The sequence below is a fragment of the Solanum pennellii genome, chromosome 4, assembly GCF_001406875.1.
Source record: "Solanum pennellii chromosome 4, SPENNV200".
Taxonomy (NCBI): domain Eukaryota; kingdom Viridiplantae; phylum Streptophyta; class Magnoliopsida; order Solanales; family Solanaceae; genus Solanum; species Solanum pennellii.
Genome location: NC_028640.1, coordinates 17,923,992 through 17,946,129, shown reverse-complemented (window position 1 = coordinate 17,946,129; position 22,138 = coordinate 17,923,992). Strand labels below are relative to the sequence as shown.

The 22,138-nt window shown below is 35.9% G+C and overlaps 1 protein-coding gene across 1 annotated transcript; it reads right to left on the bottom strand.

Annotated features, from left to right (window-relative positions):
- Window positions 1-4,288: 4,288 nt before the first annotated feature.
- On the bottom strand, window positions 4,289-4,759 carry LOC107016549. The gene is made up of 2 exons (XM_015216986.1): window positions 4,612-4,759; window positions 4,289-4,566 (listed from the first exon to the last, which is right to left on the bottom strand). Exons 1-2 carry the CDS (start codon window positions 4,757-4,759, stop codon window positions 4,289-4,291), a joined length of 426 nt encoding a protein of 141 aa, XP_015072472.1.
- Between the last annotated feature and the right edge of the window lie 17,379 nt (window positions 4,760-22,138).

Here is a 22,138-nt window from a genome sequence, read left to right as displayed (position 1 = left end):
CGTTAAGGTATGTGATCTAATTCACCTTTGAGACTCTTTCATCAAAGGGTTCCTTGAAAATAAATTTCAAAAGTTGAGTTTTCTTATAGCTTTCATCCAATTACAAAATTGAAGTTATGAATTGAGTTGTTTATGATTTCTTTAGGTTATATTGGATAGATTAACATGAATTTCAACTTGATTATGGTAATTGTTAGTTGTTTGGTCTAAATTGAAGAATATGATCCTCCATCCCTAACCCTAGGTTGTGATCTTGACCTATATTGTATTGTGATCATTAAATTGACTTGGTTATTGATTTGATTACTATCCTATTGTGTTATTATTATTAAATTAAGACGAATTGTAGTCCTACCATGCTAGTTCTTGAGATGTGATTTAGGTTATGAATTTTAATGTGAAATTAGCCTATGTATCTTGTCTTAAGTTGTGATCTAGTGTTTGAATTGTGTTATAGAGATGCAATTGTCCTTGTTATCTTCTTGGTTATCATTGTGTGATGATGTTATTACCTAAATTCGGTTGAGTAATGGGCTGATGGTAAGACCTTGATGATAGACTATGATAAGGACTTGGTAAGTCTTAAAATCTCTATCTTTATTTCCAATTGTGATTAATTGTTGTTAAGTCATGATATTACATTGGAGTATGCCTTATACTAGGATTATAGGGTGGTATGATGCTGAGTTTAAATGTCTTGACTATGTTGTGAGGTTGATTAAGGTGTATGTGATATAAGGATGGTGTAAACTATCAATGTGCCTTGATATGCTATTAAATGCTAATGTGTTAACCTCACTTATATGAATGGTGATGAAACGACTTATACTCATACAATTCTTATTGAGCTATTATTGAGGATGATTATACAAGGGGTAGACCCTATGACCTAAACTAAGTTATGATTGATAATTAAAGGCTAAAATACATTTCAGAAGGGACTCTAGCTTAGCACCAAGTGAACTAGATTGTGGTGTGTCCTTTCCCACATAGGGAAGGTAGAAACACTACATTACTCTTTAAATTGGAGACTATAATGCGTGGCGCATAAAGAGGATCCCAGGTAAATGTCCTAGTTCTTGAACTATATTGCCCCCATAGGAATACTAGCTAGTGGATCCACGTAGTTGCTATGTTTCATGTTTTGGTACTACCTTGGCAAGTAGTCCGCTTTCGTTCGTGTAGGGTTTTATGACACCGGATTCTGCATTAGCTTATGTGGTCTACGTCGGTTAGGGCAAGATTTTCCCAAAAGGTAAAACGAATTAAAGGACTTGAACTCTAACTTGGACAACCTAAGGTGTCTAGCGTAGTCTAGGTACGGGTACGGGACTCTACCTAAACATTGCACTAGTTAGCCTTGAGGGGAGTCCTAGGAGGAGGTTTTTATACATTTTTATGTTATGATGATATATGATGTTTATATGATGACAATGGCACATAGTTGATATTATATGTTGGTTAGTTTAGTTATGAGTATACCTTGGGTTATAATGTTAATTTATGATGAAATGTAAACCTAAATGCCATGATATGTAAAGTTGGACATTGGTCATGTTTTCTTGTTGAGGATACTTGATTCAGTAAGGTTATGGGGCTTTGTTTGGTCATTGTACTTGTTGAATTGATAAGGACTTGTGAGTAGTTGTCTTTCTTGTCATGATATGATTGACTCTTATTCATTCTTTTGATATTATTCCTTGAAGTTAGGGTTGTAGTGAATCGTGCTTTTCAAGCACATTGGGATAGGTATTACTTGTTGAGTTAGTAAGCATGTTTGGTTGATTGATATGACTTGCTTGGGTTTGCACTAGGTTCCTAAAGGATCAAAATTGCATGTTTTTACTAAAAAGCCCCTTTTAGCATAAGGTCTCATACTTAGTACATGTGGAGTACTAACCCCATTTTCCTCCCCCTTTTCCCAAACATTTTAGGTTCTAGTCATTGAAGAGTTTTGAAGGCGACATTGTTGAAGGCTTCGATTCTTCCTTTCATCCAAGTGGGGTAGGTCCTCAATTTTCGAGGGCAATGCCATCATCTAGCTTACGGACTTGTTATGATCTTAATGACTCTTTCATTTCATTCCTATTCAATTGAGTACTATACTTTTTTATGACCTATATGGGGTCTTTTTGGGTTGATGTAAGGGCTATGCCCATATTGTGATAATCGTTTAGATGGTATGAGATGAGACAATCTTTGAGACTATTTTTCTATCTTATATATGTATATGTCAATTTGGTCACTTCGCAAAAAATTCAACAATGCCCTTCTTCATACTATTCCACCAATAAACTTCTGTCAAGTCACGATACATCTTTGTGGAACCCATATGAATGGAATATCTTGAGCTATGAGCTTCTTCCATGATCCTCTGTTGGATTCAATCCACCTTTGTAACACACAATCTACCTTGGTACCTCAATACACCATCTCCCCTTTGTTTAAAGGCTAATACTTTTAGTTTTTGAACATCTGCCTTTAATTCAAGAAAAATGAGATCTTTGTCTTGCTTCGCCTTCACTTTTGACCCTAATGATGATTCAGCCCAATTCGACACAAATATTCCCCCTTATGTGGAATCCATGATTCGGACTCCTAAGTGTGTAAGTCTATGCACATCTTTTTCTAGTTCTTTCTTGTCTTCTTCAGGATAGGCGCTACTACACATAGACAACCTACTTAAGTCATCAGCAACAACATTAGCCTTACCTGTGTTGTAAAGAATGTTCATATCCTAATCCTTGAGCAATTTCAACCACCTCCTTTGTCAAAGATTAAGCTCCCTCAGAGTGAACACATATTGAAGGCTCATGCGATAATTAAAAAAATCAGCATGACCCCATACAAATAGTCACACCATATATTCAAGGCGAATAATATCGCAGCAAACTCTAAGTCATGGGTTGGATAATTCCTCTCATGAACATTCAACTGTCTGGAGGCATAAGCATAACTTTGCCATTTTTCATTATAACACAACCCAAACGTACTCTAGATGCAACATAATACACCACAAATCCTTCCGATAAGTCAAAACTTGGCAATAGTCAACCTCTTCTTCAATTCTTGAAAGTTTTTCTCACAAGCTTCAGACCATTGAAACTTCACTATTTTCTGAGTCAACTTCATCAAAGGACAAGAAATACACTACAAAACTATAATAGCCTACTAAACCCAAGAAACTCCTATTATCTGTTGGAGATGAGGGTCTAGGCAAACTGTGAACTACTTCTATGTTTTGGGTATCAACTTTAATTCCCTCTCCAGATACTAGATGCCCTAAGAATGCCACAGAATCAAGCCAAAATCCACACTTAGAGAACTTGGAATACAACCTTCTATCTTTAAAGTATGAAGGACTATTATGAGAGGACTAACATAATCTTCTTCATTCCTTGAATAGATTAGTATGTCATCAATGTAAAAGATAAAAAATATATCTAAATAAGGTTTGAAGATTCTATTTGTAAGGTCCATGAACGTTGCTGGTGCATTTGTCAAACCAAAGGACATGACTAAAAACTCATAATGGCCATATCTAGTTCTGAAAGTTGTCTTTGGAATATCACATTCCCTAACTTTCAACTGATGGCAACCTAATCTGGTCAATTTTTTGAGAAGCAACAAGCACCCTGAAGCTAATTGAAAAGATCATCAATCCTTGAAACAGGATATTTATTCCGGATGGTAACCTTCTTCAATTGGTGGTAGTCTATGCACATCCTAAGGGAACCATATTTAATTCTCACAAACAAGACCGAAGTGCGCCATGTTGAGATACTTGGTCGAATGAAGACTTCCTCTAAAAGGTTTTTCATCTGCTCATTCAACTCTTGCAACTCTGCTGGTACCATTATATATGGCAAAATAGAGATAGGACGAGTAATATAGGAGAAGATCTATATCAAAGTCTATCTCTCTCAGGAGGGACTCCAAGAAGATCATTTGGAAAAACTTCTTTAAACTCTTTTACTACTGAACGTAAATGAATTGGAGTAATAACACAATGCTTGAGTCATTAACTTGGATTAAGTGATATACACACCCCTAATAAATTATCTTCCTTGCCTTAACGTGCAAAATGAAGCGACCATTAGGCACTACTGAACTGCTTTTCCACTCTAAGATTGGATCATTTGGAAACTGAAACTTTACTACTCGTGTCCTACAATCAAATGAGGCATAATAGGCATGAGTCCAATCCACACCAAGAATGGAATCAAAATCTACCATGTTTAACTAAATTAAATCAGGCACGATATTCTTGTTATTGACGGAAGGACAATCACGATAGACTCATTATGCTAGAATCGACTCCAACATGTGTAGAAACACATAATGGTTTACTAAGTTTCTGAGGAATAATATAAAAGCTCATAGCAACACATGGAGTCACAAAAGATAAACTCGCTCGTGGGTCTTGCAAAACAGTAAAGTCAAAAACTTGAATCATACTAGTGACAATATCTACCAAATCCTCTTGCTCTTGGCGATTGTTGAGAGCATTCAAGCGGTTTGTTCCTCCACCAGTACCGGAAATAGCTCCACTAGGTGCAGCCTTGTCTGGTGGAGTAAGTGATGAAGACTAGCCTTTATTGCCCCCATTACTATTTCCCTGATGGTTCTTTGGACACTCTGGCATGAGTTGCCCATTTTGACCACACTTGAAATAACCAGTGGAGCCATCACGACAAGCACCTAAATGGTTCCTTCCGTACATGGCACATGCAGCAGGCTTACTACCTCTTTGTGCCATGTTACTCTGAGAATAAGTAGGTTTAGCTCTGAAGTACTAATTATTGTACTCACCATTGTTCTTAGGTTTAGGTGCACTAGAAGATGGATAGAGTAGGTCCCTTCTGTTTCTATTGGAATGATGACTCATTGGCATTACTCTTTAGCTGCACAGACTCATTCCCTGTCTTAGCCTTCATGTTCTTGAAATCCTCCCTATATCTTATCTTTTCTTTCTCTACCTTCTGAACATAGATCATCATACTCAAAATGTCCATGTCCCTAATAATCATTGCTTCCTGGCCCTCTTTGCTTGATAGACGGACCAAGCCAACAACAAATAGACTCATTCTACTCGTCATGTCCTTAACCATCTTCAGAGCATAATGGGATACTTGAGTACACTTTAATACCTATCTCAGAACACTTAGAGAATCCTTCTTGAGTGTGATAAACTCACATACCTTGGCATCTTTCAGTTCTCATAGAAAGAAACGCACCAAGAAGGCCTCCTCGAAACAAGCCCAACTCGCAAGTGGTGCACTACCCTTATTCCACTGATCAAACCAAGTGGTAGATTCTCTCTTAAATTTATATACAACTAGCTCAACATAAACACCATCTAAAGAATATTAGTGTTGGACTTAGCCAATACAAAGTCAATATGCCATATAGGCCTTACTACATTAGAATCCAAATGATAAAAGAAAATAAAGAGTATCTCTTCAAACTAGTAAAGTCTTCATAAGCTAGAATAATGAAAAGATAGCATCCCGAACATGAGGACCTACCACTACTTGGCGAAAGAGTTCCAAGCTTCTTCAATCGAACTCTTTAATCTTCAATAGCCAGACCCTACATTTATAGTTATATAAAGTAAGGAGTTAGTACGCCACATTTACTAAGTATGGGTATATGCATATAAACATTTAAGGACATGCATGAATAAAGACCATTTCTTTAGAAGGCATGCTAAGTCATTTGAAAAACCTTTATGCACATACAAGAGAGCATATACAAGATAAGGATCACAAAAACATGAAGCATGGTCATAACAAAAGACAAATATCATAAAGTCATATTAAAATTTCATGTTCATTAGAGCATTTAAAGATAACATATAAAACACTTGCCAATAATCTAATCTCAAGATTACGAGTGCAATTCTTATCTGAAGCCCCTTAACCCCATATAACGAAGTAAAAAATATAGGAGACCACAAGTAACACATTGCTTCATACAAGTTACATCATAAGTGGTCCTCATTACATATGAAAAAATAGACCAATAACATGTTCACCAACATAGCCAACATCATACATCATGAGCATTATACATTTCATGTTATCATATTACATAAGAACAATCTCCTAGGACTTCCCTTCGAGTAAACTTGTGCATTGTCTAGGTAGAGTCTCATGCCCCTACCTATATTAAGTAGACTTCTTCGGTCATGCTAGTTAATTTCCATTTACTTGTAATTCAATTTACTTAAGGGAACAATCGCCTTAACCGACATTTGACCATGTGAGCTAAATATGAAATCTGATGTCATGAAACCCCACACCGAAAGAAGGTAGTCTTGTTGCCAAGGTAGAATAAAAACATGAATGTGTCATTATAGGTGGATCCACTAGCTAGTATTCCTATGGAGGCAACATAGTTCAAAAAGTAGGAGATATATGAGATACCATAGTTGCACATTACATGGCAGCCTCTATCTCATGAGAGTCATTGTGAACCTACCTTCCGACTAGGGAAGGGACACCTCTCATATCTAGTTCATCGGTGCTAAGATAAAGTCCCTTTTTGAATAACCTTTAAGTCATCATTTATCATAAAACTTATTATAGGCCATAGGAGATTTAAATCATCGTATAAACATTATCATAAGTTCTTTAGTTTAAGATGATAATTTCCTTTCGTTACAATGTTCATTTGTAAAATTAACTTATCATAATCATATTGTGTAAGGAATTGAAAATAAATATCATCAACTTGCATTATCATACCCTTACCATGATCCCATCTTAAACATATTCATAGTCCAACATGTATGCGTAAAAACCTCATATATACTTCAATTTAATAGCTACATGAATTCATAGGACAACATCTACATAATAGAGAAATCATGATTTTAGAAGACTTGCCTAATTGCTTCCAAGAATCTTTATCAACAACTTACACTCAATTCATAACAATCATTCAATAATATAGTGAATTTCACAATAATATATCCAATACCAACAATTCTAGTCATATACAAGACCAATTCATAGTTAGGGTTAAGGGAAAGGGCTCATTTAAGAGTTCATTCAAGCTATAATTACAATGCCAACATTTACATAACATTAAGTGATAGATATAACCTAAGCAAATCCATTATTTAGAGAAGGAACATGCTTCATATGAAAACCCAACATTACATATCAATTATCTAACAAACACATACTTAATTAACCATAGAAAATCATAGTTTTTCATCATTAGTCATAAGTCTCATGTTTGGAAGAAAACCCACTTAAAGATTAAACACCCTATGAATTGAATTGTTGGAAATCATCTCTGAAGGGACCTCTTGGGGAAAGGAATCCCAAGAGTGAAGAACTAATATCTTATTGAGAATTTATCAATTATATTTGAGTGAAAAACCTTGGCAATTTGATCTTTTTCTTCAAGCTTCCTTGTTTTTCAATGGAGGATGAATAGAGAGAGAAAGTAGAGAGAGATGAGAGCTTTTGGATTTTGATTTGGTATTTTGAGTGCGTAAAAGCGAGGGAAATATGATTGGAAAACAATATAGGAACCCCCCATGAAATACCAAAAATACCTCTAATTTATATTGACCCTTTAATAAAGTCAAACGTGAACTTCAAATTTCAGATTTTCGTCGGGGAACAAGTCCGCGAGCAGAGCTGCTCCCGCAAGATTTTCTAAATTAATTTTTGAGACAGAGGAGTTCGCGACGTGCCCGCGACGCATACTTTATTTTTGACCTAGGTCCCATCAAGTCAGCAACGTGGACACATTCCCTCTATGCGCATTTTGGTGCTGCTGCTTTAGCAGCTGGCCAAGCCAAGTTTGGGGTCCCTTTGAAGACCCCTAGGGCGACCCTTGGGGGGGGGGGTCAGACCTGGACGTTTTCACCTATATCATGGTTTTACCTATTTAAATCCATTTTATAAGTTTTAGACCTCATAAAACACTTCCAAACCTTCACGATACCTAAGCACGTTTAACTAGTTCAATTACACTAGCTTCAGGACTTCATGGATGTTTCTTGACGTCTTGACTTTAAAACTTCCTAAAAATGGTTTATAAAAATTATTTTAGGACTTATAAGAGTGTTAATAACATTATACCAACATGTGAGTCTCTAGATAAGGTCTTAGACTTTTAGAGTGTTACATTATCCCTCCCATAGGAATATTCATCCCCGAATAACACTAAAATCTCTTATAGGAGGAGGATAGACTCATACTAGAAGTACAACCAACAACATGTATATAATCATGATTCAAGGCTCATAGGATTTCTTCTAAACTCCATTCATCACATATCATTGCATTACACATAACAACTCAATTCATGATGCACAACATATGAGGGCTCAACATATCATAATACATATTGGGGAACTACCTTCTCAACATCAACATGAGCTAAAAAATACACCAAAGAGTTACCATGATATCATTATTCTCAAGACAAAAACAAAACATCAAAATCTCAAGAAGACAACATACCTACACAATTCATATAAGTGCAAAAGTAGAGCATGAAGACAATTTCTTAAAACTCAATTTGGTACAACTTTTACCAAAATATGCACCTATTTAGAAAACAAGTCAATTTCATATTATTAATTATTTTCTTTATAAAGAGGAATGTCTAACCTCAAGAAGTAAAAAGATGAGGGTAACGCGACTGCATGTCGGCTTCGGCCTCCCATGTTGCACCCTCAACAAGATGGTTCCTCCATAGAACTTTTACGGAGGCAACCTCTTTGTTCATCAACTTCTTAATTTGGCGATCTAGGATATCAAACGGAACCTCTTCATAGGAGAGGTTCTCATTTACCCCTAAACCTTCAATAGGCAGAATAGACACCGGGTCGCCTATGCATTTCTTGAGCATAGAAACATGAAACAGCGGATGAACCAAAGCTAGTTCACTAGGTAGTTTCAGCTCATAGGCAAATTTTCCAAACCCTTGCAATACCTCATAAGGACCAACATATCGAGGACTTAACTTTCACTTCATACAAATCTTATCACCCCTTTCATAGTGAAATCTTTAAATAGATATGATAACCTATTTCGAACTCAAGATATCTTCTCAAGTTATTGGCATAAGACTTTTACCGCCTATAGGTTTTCTTCAATCTATCTCTTATGATTCGAACTTTCTCTATAGCCTCATAGATGATCTCAGGAACAAAGAGTGAGGACTCACCAACCTCAAACCATCCGACCGGAGACCTACATCTTCTACCATAAAGAACTTCAAAAGGTGCATAGAGATGCTCGAAAGGTAACTATTGTTGTAGGAGAAATCGATCAATGGTAGGTGATCATCCCAACTTTTCTTTAAATAAATAACACAGGCTCGTGATATAAATTCAAGGTCTTAATGGAACGTTCCGCTTGACCATCTGTTTGAGGATGAAAATGGTGCTAAGTTTCACTTGAGTACCTAAACCCTTTTGAAAAGCTTTTCAAAAACAAAAGGTGAATTGGGAACCTCTATCCGAAATGATGGACAATGGAATCCCCTGAAAGCTCACAATCTCATTTATGTAGATTCTTGCATAATCATCAGCTGTATAAGTGGACTTGACGGGAATAAAGTGGGCAGATTTGGTCAACCTATCCATAATAACCCATATCGAATCATTCTGCCTCCGGGCTGGAGGCAACCAAACAACGAAGTCCATATTGATTGCTTCCCACTTCCAAGTAGGAACATCCATGATTTGGGTTTAACCACCCAGTTCTAGATGTTTGTCTTTGACATATTGGCAATTTAGTAACAAACTCCGCTATGTCCCTTTTTAAACCATCCCACCAATAGACTTCTCTAAAGTCATGATACATTTTGGTGGAACTCGGATGTATAGAATAACATGAACCATGGGCTTCTTCTAGAATTTGATTCCTCAAATCCTCAACATCCGGTACACATAATCTCCTTTGGTACCTAATAACACCAGCCCCCGGGTGAATGAATCATTGAGCTTACCAAGTACCGATTCTTTCAACTCCATCAATAGAGGATCAAGATGTTGCTTAGATTTCACCTCAACCAATAATGATGGGTCGGAGTTATGGTGGACCATAACACCACCATTTGGAGAATCTTTTAACTACCACCTAAACAAGCCAGCCTATGAACATCTTTCACAAGTTCTTTCTTCTCTTCTTCCACATGAGACAAACTACCCATAGTCATACGACTCAAAGCATCCGCAACCACGTTGGCCTTGCCGGGGTGGTAAAGGACACTCATGTCGTAATTCTTCAAAAGCTCTAACCTTCTCCTCGGTCGGAGATTCAACTCCTTTTGTGTAAACACATATTGAAGACTTTTATGGTCAGTAAACATCAACATGCACACCATAAAAGTAGTGTCTCCATATTTTAAAGGCAAAAACTATAGCTACTAACTCAAGGTCATGAGTCAGATAATTCTTCTCATGAACTTTGAGTTGCCTAGAGGCATAAGCTATCACTTTGCCATGCTGCATGAGGACACATCCCAATCCCACTCGGGAAGTGTCACAATGCACTACAAAGACTTCATTACCCTTTGGTAAAGTCAACACTGGAGCGGAGGTAAGCTTATCTTTCAACTCTTGAAAACCCTTTTCACAAGCTTTCGACCACTCAAACTTAACTTTTTTTTTGGTCAAAGCTGTCAAAGGAGAAGCAATGGACGAAAATCCAATCTTCTATAGTACTTGGCTAGACCCAAGAAATCTCTTATGTCTGTGGGAGTCAAATGTCTAGGCAAATTTCTGACGCAACCGTCTTGTTTGTATCGACCTCTACACCCTAACAAGAGATAACATGGCCAAGAAAAGCAACCGACCTCAACCAAAACTCACACTTGCTAAATTTTGCATAATGTTGGTGTTCTTTGAGGAATTTCAAGGCCAACCTCAAATGCATCTCATGCTCATTTTAGTTCTTGGAGTATATCAAAATATCATTAATGAACATAATCACCAATGAGTTGAATAAATCTCTGAAAACTCTATTCATTAGGTCCATGAATGTCGTCGGTACATTTGTTAACCCAAAAGACATCACTAGGAATTCATAGTGACCATATCTAGTTCGGAAAGCTGCGACCTTAAGTCAATCTTGGAAAAGTAGCCAGAACCTTGGATTTTATCAAATAGATCATCAATTTGAGGGAGAGGATACTTGTTCTTTATGGTGACCTTATTGAGTTGGCGATAATCAATGCACATTCTAAGGTACACATCATTCTTCTTCACAAACAAGACCGGAGCACACCACGGAGAAATATTAGGTTGAAAGAAACCTTTGTCTAGTAAATCTTTGAGTTGGAGCTTCAACTCTTTCAATTCGGCCGGAGTCATCGGATATGGATGAATCAAAATGGGGTTCGTATCCGGTAATAATTCAATGCCATAGTCAATTTCCCATTCGGGAGGAACTCCAGGAAGGTCATAAAAAAAATACAGAAATTCCCTCACTAAAGGGACTGAATCAATAGGAAGAGTTTCTTATTCTAGATCTTTAACCCTCACTACACAATATAGACAACTTTTGGCTATCATCTTACAAGTCTTCAAGCAAGAAATGATTTGAGCTTGAAACTAATGAATTTTTAGTAAATTTGTTCATCATAGGAGTCTTGTATAAAGTATGAATTTCATGACCTCTATATGTTTGGTATGTCTTGATTGACACTATCTTAAGATCATTTTGAAGATTCTAAAGTACTTGAAAGGACTTTTGATTAAATTCATGGTTTTCACATGTTGATTGTGCATCTTGATATACTAGTTGTGCATTTAACTTCATGATAAGGTAAGAATAATGTTTGAAATTATTTATAATGCGTTGTGTTTAAGCCATTAATGAAAAATTTGAGTCTTCTTAAAAATGAAAATGATGAGTCTCTTGAAAACTATATGACTTTTATGATTTGGAAAGCATGATTGTAGGATCACTTTTGAAAAGTGAAGGCATGTTTAGCTATTGTCTTTTTGTGTGCCTATAAATTGTATGACTTCCCCTAAATGATGCATGATTATGAAAGCTAGTTATAAGCTAAAAATTGAAATGTTGTGAAATTGGTTCCTATTGTTGTGATGTGCGTGGTGTTAATTACCATTTCGACTTCACTAGGAAGTATGTTTGAGAATGCCACGATTAGAAGTTGAGGAGAAGGACATTCCTCCCTAAAACATAGCTAAGCATGGTATGGTTGAGTATGGTCCTATGGCATTATGCCTAACTAATATCAATCCATTGTCAACCTGTCTTACTCATGTCTATGTGCATTGAAGTATGAGTGCCTACTTTTTCTTGAGTGTTGTTGAAACTGTCTTAAGGATGATTTCAAGATAAAATATTAAAGAATTGAAGTGTAAAGACCATGTTATGATTAGAAGAAGGATGTTCCTCCTATGAACATGATAAGAGCCGATTCATTAAAGAATGAGGGAATAAAGGTTTTGCTTGCATATGTTGCATTAGGTGCTTAATGGTTTGAAGTGTGTTCCTTGTAAGTTTGGTCCATTAACTTATATAGATGTTATGAATGTTGTAAGCTGCTATATGACGTATTGAAGTCCTTGTTGTGATTAAAGTGTTCTAAGTGTCATTCGAGGACGAATGTTCCCAAGTAGGGGATATTGTAAAACCCCCAAGAATGAGTTAGGGTTAATAGAGACTCACTTGTGCCTATTATCTTGTTAAAGTGTTAATTAAGAGTTTTAAAGTATGCATTGGTGATTTGAGGTCATTAGGAAGTCAAACGTCAAGGGACGACCAAGACGTTCGACGACTAGTCACCAAAGGGGCCTTATGTGTTTTTATGAAATTTCTTGTGTTTCAATGGATTATGAAGTCCTTATATGAGTAATAATGATTTTTATATTCGGTATGGTGAGTTTCATGGAGTGTAGATGTCAAACTTCCAAGAACATCCAAGACGTTTGAAAATTAGCCCTTGAGACGTGCATGTGTTTGTCTTGAGTCTGCCTAGCATGTTTGAAGGTTTTGCGTGTAATTTTTTTGGGTGAAATTGATGTGGAAATTCCTTGAAATTTTAAGGTATACATTTAAGTTGGAAATGTTCAGGTACGACTTTCAAAGTACTCCGTAAGAGGCCTTCAAGAAGGACCTAAAGGTTGTCGAGATACTGACTTGGCAGTGTCAATTGACTGAGCCAAACGATGCCTCATCAGTTGAATGATGCCCCTTCGATGGGGGTTCATCGCTCAAGACTTATCCTGTTGAAGGCTTGAGGAAGTTGACAAGCCTCAGACCCAAACGACGGCCATCAGAACGGTCTGTCGATAGACCTACTGGGCGTCGATGGGTCCGTCGATGCAGGCTATGTCAAACTGCCAGGCGACTGTTTTATTTAAGGGGTTAATGGAAAATTCACCCCACATGCTAAACTGACCATACATGGTTTATTTGTTTATTTTTGGGTGTATTTAAGTGATAAAAAAACGTGACAACCCCCATTCCTAGTTCAATTGACACAAATTAGATTTCCCTCCCAAACCAAACTTTCTCTAGAACCTCCATTGAAGGTGAAGCTCAAGAACATCTTGGAGCCTGGATTTCTATGGGTTCTTTATCAAGTTTTAGAGGTTTTCTTTTACATCAACGTATGGTGATCTTTCATCTCTAGTTAATCTTCCATCTAGGGAGTTCCTTCAATGTTTTTCAATGCAAGTTCATGATCAAACTTCTCCTTCTTCAATCTAGTCATGAGTTCTTTCTCAAAACTTTTTCAAACTCTTAATCATGATAAATTTATGTAATATGATGATTATAACGTGTATTTCAATCCAATTGCATGATGAACCCATGTCCCCTTCAACTCTTTTTTTAGCCTATGTATGTGCATTGTGATCGTGACTTTCATTGATTGAATTATGACTCTAGCATGTTAAATTTCTTATATTCAATGTGTATATTTTATATTGATGGTAAATTGTTGATGAGTGATCCATGCGGATCAAGGTTTGATGGTTTGAAAGTCTAGCCTATGTTCTTCTACATGCTCACTGTAATCTCAAATTTTTGTAAATTAGTAGTAGGATTTCATTTAAGTTATGATAACTTTAAATACTGACCTGTATGTGTACTGTTAATGAATTGTGAGTATGGATAATTTATGACGAAAGAAAGGGAAATTGGTGAGTGATCTATGTCTCTCTACTTGCTAATGAATTGATTATATAGGGTAGATGTTGGTAGCATGATCTCATGGTAGCTTATGCATGACTTCATATATGGTTAATTTTACTTTAGCTACTGCCTAAATGTGTTATGATGAGGGATTATGTGTTGTTTTCCCAATGTGGATTGATACTTGAAGAACTCGATCTCTACTTCTTATAGATTGGTATTCACTTTTATATAGACTCTATAGGGTATGAATGTATGATTTCATCTATGAAGAGATACTTGTAGCTACTGCCCTATATTGTATTTTTATGAATTAAGGAGGTTTATCATTGATTATCCATGTAAGGAAAAATTGGTAAGAGATCAACTTACCTTCACATTCTATAAATTGATGATGTAGTTGACTTAATATGATCTTAATCTAGTTATGATTAATGTATGATTTGGATTATGTTAGTATACCTTTATATACTGCCCTAGATATGAATTGTTGATGAAATATGAGTATTTGTCATTGATGACAAAGGGTTGAGAAATTGGTAAGATTCCTACTTCTTTTACTTTTCTTACAAGTATTGATAGTTGATAAAGCCTTGTATGGCATTGTGTGGTATGGTCCTTTTATGGTGGCGGTGTTTAATTTATTGACAATATATATCTGATACGATCATGGCCTTGAAGACAATTGTATTATAGATATGTGTTGGTGATGGTCACCCTATGTGAAGCTTTTGCCTAGTTTACTATTCTAGTTATGATCTAGGTTGTATGGCTAATGTTATGAGCATGTAAATGGTTAAGTTAACTTTATATATGTGCTTCCTATGATGAGGTCCTATGATGCTATATGTGAAGTAAAGTTAATATAGGTTCATAATGACTAGAGCTTACTATAAAGATGTTGTAGGTCTTGAATAAATGTGTCTTATGCTATGTTATCCATTCTATGATGTTGTGTGATGTATCATTCACTAGGATTACTTGATAGGTGTACTAGTATTGGGAAAGGGTATGGGACCTTGTCTATGCATTGCATATGTGTACCTTCATAGGATAGTTCCTAGGTTCGTCTTCTAAGTACATGCATAGGATTGTATGAACATGTTATGAATATCATTTATATGCTATGATGTTAAGTATATGATATGATGAAGCATAGATGTTCATAGTGTCTTGGTGCATTTATATAAAAGGATTGCTTATAGTTATACCTATAGACTTATGCATTGATATATGAGCATGTGTGACATTTATGTGTTATGTGAAAGGTCTGCTCACATAAAAGCTTACACACACACACACATGATAATCTAGTCAATGGAGGGGCCTTGAAAGGTGTGCTCAAGTGTACCCTAAAATAGATTGGTGCTATATATGCTATGTCCATGTGAAAGGGTTTCTCACATGATATAGGTTGATGAATTCTCATCTATGACCTATGAGCTAAGCTTATGAGGAGTAAATCTCCTAAGCCTAATATTTTATAAAGTAATGTAATAAAGTCTTTTTAATAAAAAAGGAACTTAGCTTAGCACTGAGTTAACTTGAAGATGAGGGGTGTCCCTTCCCATTATAGGAAGGTAGGTCGCCATAGTTCTCATGAGGTGGATAACTACAATGTCTCAATAGGCATAAAGAGGGTTTCCAAAGTGAATAACTATAATGCCTCTTTTGGCATAAAGAGGGTTTTCACATGTACCTCCAAGCTCCAAACTATGTTTGCCACATAGGATCTCGCAAGTGAATTCACTTGTATGGTAGCATGTGTTAATGTTCTACCTTGGCTAGGTAAGAACACCTTCCCTTGGTATAAGGTTGTACAACACCAAATTCCATGTAGCACCATGGTCTTAGTGGCAGTTAAGAATATAGTTTCCCTAAAGTAAAGTGGACAATAGAAGTAAAGTAAGGACCCTAACTAGGATAACCTAAGGGTATTTGGTTAGTGTAGGTGGGGGTATGGGACTTCACCTATGCATTGCACTAGTGGCTCTTGAGGGAAGTCCTAGGAATGTGTTATAATGCATATGTCTGTGTATATGTTCCTTATGCATTACTTTGTAGTATTTGTCTACTTGTTGTGATGAAGTTGATGGTATGAGTCCTAATGACTATACGATGAAGGTCTTGCTTGACATGAATAAAGTTGTCTTCACTTACAATGTTGATGTATGAATTGGATGTTAAGGCTTGTAGTCTCATGATCGGTTTTCTAAGTATGTGTGAGGCTATGGGGCTTCACATGTACATTGCACTAGTAGACTTAAATAGGGATTGTGAGTAAAGTTTCATAAGGTTCTACGTGAAGTGACATTAGTATATGTGCAAAGTGAATAGAGTTTATTATAATGCCTTTAAGGTCTTAGACTTGAAGGTGTCTTATGATGTACTATACTTCCATGGTGGTATGTGTTGACTTATGCAGATTTTATGTATGGATTTCTTTTAGACTTAAGGTGATTCATTGAACCAAGTATCACTAGAGGGTTACTTGGGGGAATAAGAAGTAATAAGAAAGGAATTCACTATAAAACGAGATAGCTCATTGTAAAGAAGAAAATAGCTTACTGTAATGTGGTTCTAAAATGCCTTAAATGCAATTTGTGATGTTACATGGTTGTGACCATTGAATATGCTTATATAAAGTACGTAAAGATATAACGCTTATTGTATAAAGTTTTTATGAATATTTTCTCAAAATGGCATGAAGTATGATTTCAAGAAAAATGTCCCTTTTAAATGCGTGTTTTTCAATGGTTGCCATAATTAGTTCATTCTTGTACTAACTCCATATTCTATACTTTTTACACAAAGTGTAGGTTATGGATACTTGAAAGGATGTCTCCATGCTTGAGGAGCTTGAAATGTGATTCCCAAGCTCAAGGAAAGGCATCCTTAAGTCCAAGGGTGTCCTAATCTCTAGCTTACTGTAAAGTTATGTATAAGTATACTTATGACTAATGTTGTAAGGTCCGTGACCCTAATGTACTCTAATGATTTTAAGTCTATGTTGGAAAAAAGAGACTAGAGTCTTTAAGTATGTATTATGATATTTGATACATAATGAAAGTGTTGTTCTAGCATATGATGTGCTAAGAAAGTGTTAAATTTTCTGCTAAATTTACCTATGACAATGTGATGAACGATAACTATTGGCTTGTATAAGACCTCCGAGAGGTCAAGTACGCCATTTTACTTATAAGGGTGCTCCTTGGTCATGACACAGGGGTCTTCATAAACTTTTGATCTAATGAACATGGAAGGATTCATACTCGTAAAATCCCTCTAACGGCTAGCGATAGTACTAGCGTGTTGGTTTTCTTGAGGTACAACCTCCCGATTAGCTTGTGCCGCAATGGATTGAGCTTGAGTGGTGATGGCTTGGATCATTTGGAGAAGGGCTTCCATTACCTCACCATCAGTCATGGCTCGAGGATTGACCAGAACTTAATCATTCGCAACAACTTATTCTTGAGGAGGATCTCGATTGCCTTGGGGAGTAGCTCCCGCATTCACAATCTCTTCTACCACTCTTCCCGCGACTGTCCTTCTTTTGTTCATCGCCTATAACCACAAGAAAGGGATTATATGCTAAAAGACACATAGTGTCAAAACTCTAAAGGCACGACATATGATTACCAAGAAAGAGAATTTTCCTAATCATCACTAGCCTCTCATTCACAATTGTGGCGCGGTTCACAAGTAGGAATAAGACACTATATAGATGTGGTTTAGTGAGACATCGACCCTAGGTTATTTAACCTCATGCTCCGATACCAAGTTTGTCACATCCAGAGAGCACCCCCAGATACGACCAGCTCGTCTTCCTCTCAGAGGAATCAGACAAGCCCTTACTATTCATCATAACATGTCATCAGTTAAAATGTGGAAAAATTTAAAACTTGTACATATACTAAGTGAGGTATACTTAGACCTCTCGCATAGAAGCTTACTTAGGCTTTTCTTATAGCAACATGTTAAACATACATATGAAAGTCTAAAAGTTGTCTCACATAAAAACCATCTAAAAAATACAAGTCTTGGACTTAGAAAATTCAAAGTCATTACGCCATATAGGCCTTACTACAATAGAATCCAAATGATAAAAGGAAATAAAGAGTATATCTTAAAACTACTAAAGTCTAAATAAGCTAGAATAACGAAAATATAGCATTCCCGAACATGAGGACCTACTACTACTTGGAGAAAGAGTTCCAAGCTTCTTCAATCAACCTTCTTCATCTTCAAAGGACGGACTCTACATTTGTAGTTATATAAAGTAATGGGTTAGTACGCCACATGTACTAATTATGGGCATATGCACATAAACATTTAAGGACATGCATGAAAAAGTTATCATTTCTCTAGAAGGCATGTTAAGTCATTTGATAAACCTTTAATGCACATACAACAGAGCATTTACAAGATAAGGATCACAAAAACATAAAGCATGATCATAACCAAAGACATATCATCATAAAGTCATATTAACATTTCATGTTCATTAGATCGTTTAAACATAATATACAAAATGCTTACCAATAATCTCATCACAAGCTTACGAGTGCAATGCTCATGTGAAGCCTCATAATCCTACATAACCAAGTAAACAAAATAAGAGACCACAAGTAATGCTTTTCTTCATACAACTTACATCATTAGTGATCCTCATTACATATAGCAAAATAGTCCAATAACGTTTTCATCAACATAGCCAACAACATATAAGAGTAACAACATACATCATGAGCATTATACATTTCATGTTATCATATTAAATAAGAACAATCTCCTAGGACTTCTCTTAGAGTCAACTTGTACAATGTCTAGGTAGAGTTCCATATCCCTAACTATACTAAGTAGATTCCTCAAGTCACCCTAGTTAATGCCCATTTACTTGTCGTTCATTTTACTTGAGGGAACAATCGCCTTAACCGACATTAGACCATGTAATCTAAACATGGAATCCGGTGTCATGAAACCCCACACTGAAAGAAGGTGGTCTACTTGCAAAGGTAGAATCAAAACATGAACATAGAATTCTAGGTGGATCAACTAGCTAGTATTCCTATGGAGGCAACATAGTTCAAGAACTAGGAGATATATTAGAGACATATAGTTCCACATTACATGGAAGCCTCTATCTCATGATAGACATTGTGAACCTACGTTCCAACTAGGGAAGTGACACCTCTCGTATCTAGTTCATCGGTGCTAAGCTAAAGTCTCTTCTTCGTCAACATTTATCATAAAACTTATTATAGGCCATAGTATATTTGAATCCTGATATAAACATGATCATAAGCTATTTAGGTTTAGATAAGAATTTCCTCTCATCACAACCTTCATGTGTGAGATTAACATATCATAATCATAGTGTGTAAGGCATACAAGATAAACATCATCAGCTTGCTTTATCATATCCTTACCATGATCCCATATTTAACATATTCATAGTCCAAAATATATGCATAGCAACATCATACATACTTGTATTTCATATTTCATTGGGAATACTTGGTACCCATATATTTCTTTAAAGAAGATACTTCAAATTTACTCTGTGTTGAACTCAAAACTGAAATCTTAACACAAAGTTAAAACATTTGTAAAGGACTTACGAAAACATAAAATGACCTTATGTTTTTTGACTCTTGAATTCTCTTGACTTTGAACTTAATTTTTCTTGATATTAAATATTAAGTGATCCTTGACTTGAAATATGGATTCAAGGATTAATATTTATATTTGGAAAAATCTCATGTTCTTTAGGAATGATTTTAGGTAGCTAAATATGATAAAAGACTAAAAATCAAGATTTGGATGTGGGTCCAAAACGTGGAGTCATAGTAAAATTTTGGTTCTAAAAATGTCTTTTCGAGGCATAACAACTGGTGTGAGATCCACGATATAGAGTAGAGTTTTCAAAAATGGGAACTAGGCGCGCGGCGCATAACTATTTTCAAATTTCGCCCTTCAAAATTCTTTCTTCTTTTTTGTTTGCCAATTCACCCAAACTTAGTTCTTTTTCTTAAATTAATTTTAGATACAAATACCCAACAAATGTACCAAAGAATTTAACTCAAATTGACTCTATAACATAACGTAAGGAACTCAGAAACTTCCCAACTCATGCAATTCAAGTATAATATACGAATTCAAGAAGTAGGCATCAAGATCATCAATATTCAAAAACTCTTTTAGGACGAATCCAAACTGAAATAATATGATTGGCACGTGGGAGAACGATCCCAACACCATGGAAGTCTCACATACCTGATAGGAATAAGTTCTTCACGAAAATCCCAGCTATCTTGATCATCTTGATGAATTAGCCCTTTTTCTCCTTCTTCTTTCTTTTCCCCTTTCTCGTTATCCCTAGCATGAAATTACAAACTTCTAAAATTGTCTAAGTTCTTATTTGACTCATATTAAACTGCTAAAAATGGATTAAAAAAATAGGGTACTCTAAAGACTAAAAAGCCCCTTAAAATCTCGGATTTGGACATTTCCTTAATCCAACAGCCCAACTTCCAAATGACATAACTCACTCACACGAACTGGATTCGTGCAAACTCAGTGGCATTGAAAAGATCCTTCCAAGAGCTTTACAGCCATATCTAGAATTACACCTAACTCATCACAAGCTAGAAATTTTGATACTTTGAAGTTGACCCCAAAACATACTTTTAACTTACTTAAAATTTTCAGATTTCCATATACTTCCCACAAGTAACTATTTCTGACGATGGTGACGATGTGATGGGGGTCTCTCTTTCCAACCCTTTTAACAACCAGTAAAAGTGTTTGTCTATTTAAATACTTCAATTTTTCTTTCCATCACCAATGAGGGAGAAATGCCTTTTCTTAAAGCATAAGAGAATCTTTTCTAATTTCTGTTTTCATCTTCCCTCCACTTCCCATTAACTCTTCCTATACCCAACAATCCCTTTGTTAATAGGGAATGGTTATAACATAAAGGAATGCATATACGAGTGTGTAGTTTAAATGCAAAGATCAATTGCAGCTGGATAAGTAGATTTCTCATTGAACTTTCCGTAGTAAGAATATGTCGATATACCCGACCAATCGATAGATGTGATATCTTTGAACTGTCGAGATTTTGTGTATACCTAAACAACCATATTTCACACAAATGACCCTTTAATATTTATGTTTTTATGGTTGTGTTTGTTTCAGTCATGAATACCTTATTGTTTCGTAAGTGTATAAAGAATAGGATTTTGACTAGAATTATCTTTGAAATAGATTACACTTCACATTCCCATAGGCGATTTCTAACCGTGTCATCATGTAGATAATCTATTTGGTCAAATATTCAAAAATTAGAAAATTAATAAAGATTTTAAGATTTATTAATTTATTAATAGTCCTTATTGTTTTAACCTCGATCCTGGACATTTTCCTCACCATGAGAATAGACTGAGCTTATTAACAATTTCAAACCACCAATCACAACTTTGTTTTTCTCCTTAAACCTAGCTCCTGGGATTTTGAGTTTGCAAGGTAGAGTTAGCGCCATGATGACTCGTACTAAGACCTAAACCCATTCCCTTATATGATCTCTCAACTGCCTCTCTCACTAGGTCTTTCGTTAGTAAATCTAACACATTATCTCTTGACTTCACTTCGTCAATTGATACTTTCACTAAAGAGAAGTTGTCTTACAATATTATGTATGTGTTGCATAAGATGAGACTTCCTTTATCCATTATGCTCCCTGCCCTACCTATTGTTGCTTGCCTATAATAATTTTTGGAAATATGTCCCACGGGTTTGGGCCAAAATGAACTGTCCTCTACGAAATTTCTTGAGCCATTCAACTTTTTAAGCGGCCTTATCGAAGGCAATAAATTTAGACTTTGTTGTGGAGCGAAGTATACATGTCTATTTGGACGATTTCCAAGAGACTACTCATCCACTAAGTGTAAACACATAATCACTTGTAGATTTCACTTCATTAGACACGATGA

What these genes read in the sequence shown, in the direction of transcription:
- LOC107016549 (XM_015216986.1), bottom strand. Translation starts at nt 4,759, where the DNA reads ATGGCACAAAGAGGTAGTAAGCCTGCTGCATGTGCCATGTACGGAAGG. An exon ending in AAAGAACCATCAGGGAAATA is followed by an intron (nt 4,567 to 4,611) that starts GTAATGGGGGCA and finishes TTACTCCACCAG; the next exon opens with ACAAGGCTGCACCTAGTGGA.